The 7,885-nt window shown below is 35.8% G+C and overlaps 1 protein-coding gene and 1 long non-coding RNA gene across 2 annotated transcripts; one reads left to right on the top strand and one right to left on the bottom strand.

Annotated features, from left to right (window-relative positions):
* Positions 1–1,940: 1,940 nt before the first annotated feature.
* Positions 1,941–4,054, bottom strand: LOC113014178 (uncharacterized). Its single transcript, XR_003270933.2, has 3 exons — positions 3,924–4,054; positions 2,923–3,011; positions 1,941–2,792 (listed from the first exon to the last, which is right to left on the bottom strand). It is a non-coding gene; the product is annotated as an uncharacterized LOC113014178 (long non-coding RNA).
* A 309-nt stretch (positions 4,055–4,363) lies between these two features.
* Positions 4,364–5,345, top strand: LOC113014171 (lactose-binding lectin l-2-like). The gene is made up of 2 exons (XM_026155529.2): positions 4,364–4,510; positions 4,848–5,345. The coding sequence occupies exons 1-2, from the start codon at positions 4,423–4,425 to the stop codon at positions 5,279–5,281; spliced, it is 522 nt and encodes a 173-aa protein (XP_026011314.2). The 5' UTR covers positions 4,364–4,422; the 3' UTR covers positions 5,282–5,345.
* Positions 5,346–7,885: the final 2,540 nt, after the last annotated feature.

Below are 7,885 nucleotides of genomic sequence, written 5' to 3'. Positions count from 1 at the left end.
GAGGGGTTTTTTTTTCTCACAAAGTCTGATTTCCTGGTATCATTTTGATTATCATAATGTTGATAAGATGTTTTAATGACATGATAAAGGGACAATTGCTCCGACAAAGAAAAATAAAGAAGAAAATCCCAACATAAAGTCTATAAATTTTACACCTGTGAATATAGTCTTGGATTTTAATGACCCCAAACAGGCCTGCCACAGTTCATTGTGTTTTGTGTTCACTGTTATAAAAAAACAGTTGAAAGGTTGTTTTTTTTTATCTTTGTTTACAGAAACGCTCACAAAGTTTGATTTCCTGGTACCATTTTCATTATCATCTTGTTGATAATATGTTTTAATGACATGATAAAGCAAAAATTGCTCAGACAAAGAAAGCGCTAACATGTGAAAGTGCCAGAGTTTAACAAGTTTTAAGTTCTGGGATTATTTTTTATTATTGCCACGTGACCAAGTGAGACTGTCACAGCCAGTGTGCCCATGTGCGCTATATGAAAGCATTTGTTTAGTATCTCTTGTAAATGAAACTAGCAACCACCCTTTAGAACCCCTGAGACATATATTTTAGTTTTATTTAGTTTTATGTTCTTCTGTCTTACTGATCAGTTTTACCTGTTTTCTCAGCTGTGTGTGTGTGTGTGTGTGTGTGTGTGTGTGTGTGTGTGTGTGTATTACCCGCCTACTTTGGATTCTGGTGCTTTCTGTCTGCTAAGTTTTGTATGTTTTTATAAATCAGCCATAATAAGGCCTCTTGTTTTGTCGCTCATTCTTGCTCGGTGTCTGCATTTGGGTCCTCATGTTGTAATTCTTCACAGAGACTGAAAAGCATAATGACAGAATAATGCTGATATTTAATTAAAGCACAGTGAGAAAAAATGGATAAGATAAATGACCGGATCACATGATAAGGAAGAAAAACTAAGTTTGGCAACGTAATAATTAGTAGTGGAGAAGCCCTAAAACCGAGGACAGCAAGCAGAAAAGAGAACAAATTTTCCTCAGTTGAGTTACAAAGAAGTTAATTTTAAAAGAAAAGAAATAAATCGTAATAATCTAGGGTGCTCAAACTATGAACATAAAAGAATGAAAAATATGCAAGCCAACAAAAAACAAACACATTTACTAATAAACAAGTTTTAATGTCTTAATAGTTTATTTACTTATTTGTCCTGCCAAAATGAAAGAGATGATCCTTCTGTGTGGAAGGACTTTGTTCTCTTTATGTTAGATTAACTCATCTGTTTTACTTTTCCTTTCGTAGCTCTGACCTGTCCTGTTTAATTGTTCATGACCTTGATAAGGCTTTTTACCATGCAATAAATATATAACTACATAAAATAAAGAGTCACATTCTCCTGAATGTGCCAAGAGGAAATGACTGTTCAACAGTTAAACAATCATGAATTTCTTTGGAATTTGATTTTTTCAGGCTTATATTTACACTCTAAGAAATAAAATGTTGTATTTACTCCACCCAGTTATGTCAACCGGTTCCACACAACTGGGTTAGTGAAATATAAAATGTATGATACATTTAATTTGAACAAGAAATTTTAAGTACATCTGATAAGATTTGGATAATTAAATGCAAATCAAAAGAATCATGTTGTATTAGCTGAATATCATAATGTTGATATAACTAACCTTGTTGATTTAAATTGAGAAGACTAAATAAAACCTACTCAACCAAAACAAGCTGTACTTACTTTGAGAAATAACATGTTGTATTTACTCCACCCAGTTATGTCAACCGGTTCCACACAACTGGGTTAGTGAAATATAAAATGTATGATATATTTAATTTGAACAACAAATTTTAAGTAAATCTGATAAATCTACTCACCCAAAACACGCTCTACTGAAACTATAGGATTAAATCACTTTAACAGAATTGCAACTTACTCTATTTAAGTTTGTAAATTAAATAAATCGAACACAAGTTTATTCAGTTAACCTAACTTTAATAACACTTTGTGTAAAACTTGTTGAAGCACACTTTGAGCAATTCAAATGCTTCTAGATCTTTTTCCCCAAACAATCTTTACATATATTCAAGTGCATTTTAGGTGCAGGAAGACAAGATACAGAATGTCATGTTAAACTGAAATGATTAAAACTGGAAACTTGTGATTCCAACATTTTTAACATTAACATGACTTAATTTAAACTTGATTGGGCTACAATGAAAAGCCCACAATACAGCCCTGCAAACAGCAGGTAGAAATTACTTTTGTGTCATTTTTGTCCATATTTAGAAAAATAACCTTTGCTTCAAAACTTAAACTGAAGTCCAAAGTTAGGAGCAGTCTTTTTCAGTGTAGTTGGATGTTGGTAAAGGTTCAAGAACAAAGAACGCAGAAAAGTGAAAGGCCTTGCAGAAGTTCTTGTGGCAATTCAAACTGAACAGTTTATGAAGTGCAAGGAGAAGGGTTCGAGAACCTTAAAGTTCAGTGTCCTCTATAGTTCACTGCAGGCTGTTTCACTCAAGCAGTTTGTTTTTCAGAACCTGCACCTTCATGGATAGGTTGTTCCCATCCAACTCCATCAGCACCTTCTGAAGAAATTCAAATGTGTATTTCAGGTGCTTTGGGTAGCTCAGATTTAGACTATAGATTAGTCCAAGCAGGAGGGCACAACCCTTTGCCACATCACTAAGAGCTTGCAGCACAGTGCATCCTTCTATGATGACACCAATGTCCTCAGGTGTATCTGCAGAGTTTGCTCTCATGTCTGACAACATAGACTCCCAAAGTCAGCTGCTCCGTTTCTCTGCTTGCACCAAGATCCACATCCTTTAAATAAAAATTAAAAAAAGATAAGTTAATTGCGTACATATACATATGGACAAGTAAGTCCACCTTCCATTTCCAATCCCAAATTTAAAAAAGGAAAATAACTGATCGTTTTCCTTTTTTAACTTACCAAGAATTCCTTGAACAGGTCATCTGGCTTTTCATTTAAGTAGACACAGCTTTCAGAATGCATTCCCGTCGAACATCAACGCTGGGATTCTGGTGGAGATAAGAACTCAATATGAGAGAAGTTTCCTATTTTGGTTCCTTTCAACCTCTTTACAAAACAAAGTCAAAAATATTAACACATAGCAGATGATTAAGCAATGTTTCATAACTCACATCAGTGATGTGCAGTGAGGTTCATGATTGGTAAGGCACTGACTCCTCTGTGTCAGATTAACAAATATATGAACCCAAAAATTGAAGCTTTTCAATTTTGACATTACGTGAAAGCTTTCATTTTTGCTTTAATCAATTCTAGATTGTTCAACAATATATTTAATAATTGTGCCCCTAAAAATATTAAAATTAAATAGAAGATTAGAACTGGGCAATATGGACTTAAAATCCTATCATGACATTTTGTGGATAACAATAAGTCTGTGAAGGTTCACAGTCATCCAGGTCATCGTAGTCTAAGGAGCTTGGAAAGAAAAGTGAAGCTTCTTCAGTGAAGATTTCTGACACTAAACCAGAAATCAACATGGAGTCGAATTCTTTCAAACAATGTAGCAACTTAATTGATGCACATTTCTAAAATACACTACACATTCATTTCATTCTTCAAACTACAGGATCGCTGGCGCTCCCAGTGGTCATTACTGATGTCAGGGAGCAGGTGCGGTAGATGTTGGGAGTAATTTTAAAACTGTCGGTCTTAGTAGGCAAGTCTTATCTTAACAAGAATTGCAAAAGATTTTGGAAAATTACACCGAAGCAGGTTCAACAATATTTGTTAAATGTTTTCATACTTCTAACATGTGAGAGAGATATACAAGCTAGAGTGTTAAAAAATTTGCCAGGCATCATTTGTTTAAAAAAAAATGCAAAAGTATTCCCGAAAGTGTCAGATGTGTATCAGTTAGTATACATTAATCAAATTTGTCATCCTTAAATTGTTGTACTTACCAAATAATCCTCAGATGGCGATGGATTCTATCCAGGATGCTAAGCATATGCAAGTCTCAGTTGAAAATGGCGGATGATCAAACTTCCACACTGCACATGTGCAAACTCAGAAGTACGGAGAGCCTATTAGGACAATCCTCTTTAAATTAAAGTGCTCTTCATTTTAAATGAACTTTTTACGTTGGATTTAATTTACTGCATTTTGTTGTATTGAAATATTATGTTGTTAATTAAATTCAAAACAACATACTTGTGTTTAAAGTTAAAAATCAATTGGTGGCATTAGTTTTAACATGAAGCATTTACATAATGCTACCAACATCAGTGTGTCATTTCTTAGAGTGTAATGTTATTGTTTATGGTGGAGAGTTTTGGTCTATTTGACCAATGATATCACACCAGCAGTAAAAACACCCACTCAGGCAGCTATAAAAGAAACCATCCTGTACAAAGAAGCTGCAGCAGCTCCTCATCATACTGTGAGACTTAAAGCTTCAACATGATCTTGCTCCTCTTCTTGTTTGGTCTGGCTCTGGGTGCTCCTTCTGAGTCTCCCTCTGATGACAATGAAGTGAAGCAACAACCTGGTAACCGTCTCATTTTCTAGCTCTTATTTTCCCTTATTTACTTTTACCTTTATTTGTGGTTATTATGTTAGCAAAAGATCATTTTATGTGGATATTTGTTATCTCATGCTCCTCTTCTTTGGAACTATGAATGAGGGAAAAGCTTTTGCTGAATGCATTTGACCAGTGGCATTATTTCAACTGTGCAGCCATGATTCTCTGCAGCGCTTAAATTAAAGCAGTTACTTGTTTCAATACCAGCAGAGCATTTTCACCTCTGTTTCTGTGACTCTGAGAAAAAAAATCTCTTCAACTTTTTAACAGTTTCATCCAGCCCTGAACTCTGTTTTCCTTTCAGGTGAACGGAAATTTAAACTGCAACGTGGAGCCTGTCCCATGTTCTGGTGGAGCTTCAACAACCGCTGCTACAAATATGTCGCCACCCACATGACCTGGGCTGATGCAGAGGTCTACTGTTTGTCACAGGGAGCCAACCTGGTGTCCATCCACAGTACAGAGGAACAGAGTTTTGTGAAAAACCTGATCCAGAACTTTGACCACGCAGAGGGACTCACCTGGATTGGACTCAGTGACAAACATAAAGAAGGCACCTGGATGTGGTCCGATGGTTGTCCACTGCGTTTTGTCTACTGGAGTCCAACACAACCTAATAATCAGGGAGGAAATGAACACTGTGTTCACACCAATGTAGTATCAGATAAGAAATGGAATGACTACACGTGTGCTACCAATTTACCTTATGTTTGTGCAACACGCATTACCTGTCCTTAGAAGCACTGAACCTTCTGTTCCTGCTAGTACAATGCTACAATAAAGATGTGAATGCACACTGTAACCTGTCTTTTGTGTGTCTGTGCAAAAGTCATTAAATTTCACTCACCTTGATTTTCATGAATACAGAATCATCCACTGGTAGCTCTGATGGTGGATCACAGGGAATATTTACTCATTGTTTTAATCTCACAGCTAATGTTAATATAATGAGGAAGGAGGAAAGAAACATTGAACATCGGTGCTAAATTTTCTTTGTCATTGTTTTGGTGATAAAGTTGTTTTAAAATAAAATACAATCAAACTAACAATAAAGTATTTATGCAGTGACTCTAACCAGAAAGCACCAAAGACTTCAGCCAGTCTAAATAAGAGATGTGGCTTCTGTCACGGTTGTCCCAATTTAAAGGCTGCTCCAAATGCGGCCAATAAATGCGGCCTTTATTTCCCCAAATTTGAAGGATAGGTCAGGTGTGTCCTTCATGGCCCACCATATCCCAGAATTCAGAGCGCAGCCCAGCCAATTCCAGTTTCGAACAATGGCGGCTGCTACTTAGTTGTAATATTATATTACTCTTATTACTCTTTCCAAAATGTTATCAATTAAATTAATAACTAATGTAATAATAATTAATAACTAATTGGAGGCCAATTACTGAATTTCCCTTTTGTGTTTTACATGTAAAGTAGGAGCTGTATTACACACACAATAAATGCATTTAAAGTACATAATTCACTCAGAACCAGAGCAGATTTGATTCCATGTTATTTTCTATCTCACGTTTTCACAATTTGTTTACTTTAATTTTCACCTGAGTGAGACAGTCATAGGAAAAAGATGTATTGAGTGTAACTGAAGGTATAATTATAGGTGTTACGTGTACAAGATGGAAACACCAGCGAAGCACATGTCTCTGCTCACTCTGTTCAAAGCAGAGCAGTTGTGTTTTTGTTACATGCTGAAGCCTTTTTATAAATAATGGATTTGTATTAATGTTGATGTTTGAAGTCTAAACACTCCAAGTGCACATGTTTCTAACGTTTGCATTAAAATGCACTTTTTCAGATGTTCCAGCTGAGTTCTGTTAGATCTGCTGTAGAGTTATGATAAAGAGCTGCACATAAAAATAAAAAGGAGCACACAGTTATCATCTGTGCATGAAATCACTCACTTCTAAAAACACACTTACTCTTTGTTGTCATTTATACTTCCCAGTTTGAAGTAAGAATGTGTTTAGAGCACAGGATGATCAGATTAACAGGATATAAATTGTAATTACTCCTCAGGGTCTCCTCAGAGACTACATGCTTTTGATGTAATTTTAATTTACTGTTTAACATTTAGCTAATTATTGATTTCAATCCAAGCTAAAATGCTGCTACAGACAAGTCACCAGTTAGCAAACTAACTGTTCGGCATACAGATATATCCATTCTGGGGGCTGTTGAGAAAACAACAAAACCCCTTTGAACTCACCCATACACCAATATTTCCACAAAAATCTCACATAACTAACAATAGGACTTTTCCTTGTTCTTTTGACATTTGTTAAATTTCAACATGTTCCAGAAAGCTGTGTTTGTTTTACTGCGTAAATATGTTGTATTGCATCACAGCAGTGAACAAAGTGCAGTTTACTATTTGATGGGGTGGGGGAGGCTTGGAATCAAAGACTAAACTATGCAGCTTTAAGTTGTGGAAATAGCGGACAGCATTTCACCATAAAGGCACTGTTCTCAGTCCTCAGCACAGCAATGTTAAGCAAATATGCAAGTAAAATAAATTTATTTATTGTTTTTCAAGATACAAATCACAAAGTGCTTCACCTGATATAAAATCAACACAACATAAGCCCAGGAGTTAGATGACATCAGAATGAAATGTCTTAATGGGTCAAGGAAGATTTACAATATTGAACAATATCTAACATATTACGCAATGTAAATCGTGCATCTGATATTCAAAAGGGTGTTGCAAGTCAAGACACGACAACAATACCATCAAACAGACTCAGTATTCGTGGGTGTTAAATATTAGCACTTCAATCTTCAAATGACCTTTCCTCCAAGTCTATCGAATCTAAATTTTTTCTGTGCTTCACAGAGGAAAGTCAAAGGTATTTTTCCAGTTACCTATAAAAATTGAAATTTCTTACATTCCTAATAATAAGAACTTTGAGAGGAGGCAGCGCGAGGGCCGAGGTGGCTTTCAGCTGGAGCAGAGAGGAGAGAGCTGCACACACCTGCTCTAATGGAAGGAGCCACACATGTAAACAAAAATGACATCTGATCATGGATCATGATATCATAACAACATGAATCTTTACTGTGCAGTCTTAATGTGCTTTAACCAGTTTATATATAGTATATAGTTCATAGTTAGTAAGTTATATCAGACATCTTTTCTTCTAAATTCCTAACGACAAACAGTGCGAGTTGCACATAAAAAGGAAATTGTTTTTGAACACTCAAGCTCATTCCACGTGCACAGTTCTCCTTTCCTTCAGCGTTGTTTGGCTCTTCTTAACCCCAAAATTCAGAGCTGATTTGAGACCCACATCAGACCACATCCATCTGCCTTCTTTGTGAATGTCCTAAGCTTTG

This window comes from Astatotilapia calliptera, chromosome 22, assembly GCF_964374335.1.
Source record: "Astatotilapia calliptera chromosome 22, fAstCal68.1, whole genome shotgun sequence".
Lineage (NCBI taxonomy): Eukaryota > Metazoa > Chordata > Actinopteri > Cichliformes > Cichlidae > Astatotilapia > Astatotilapia calliptera.
Note: the sequence above shows the minus strand (reverse complement) of the source record. Positions and strands in the feature narration are given on the sequence as shown.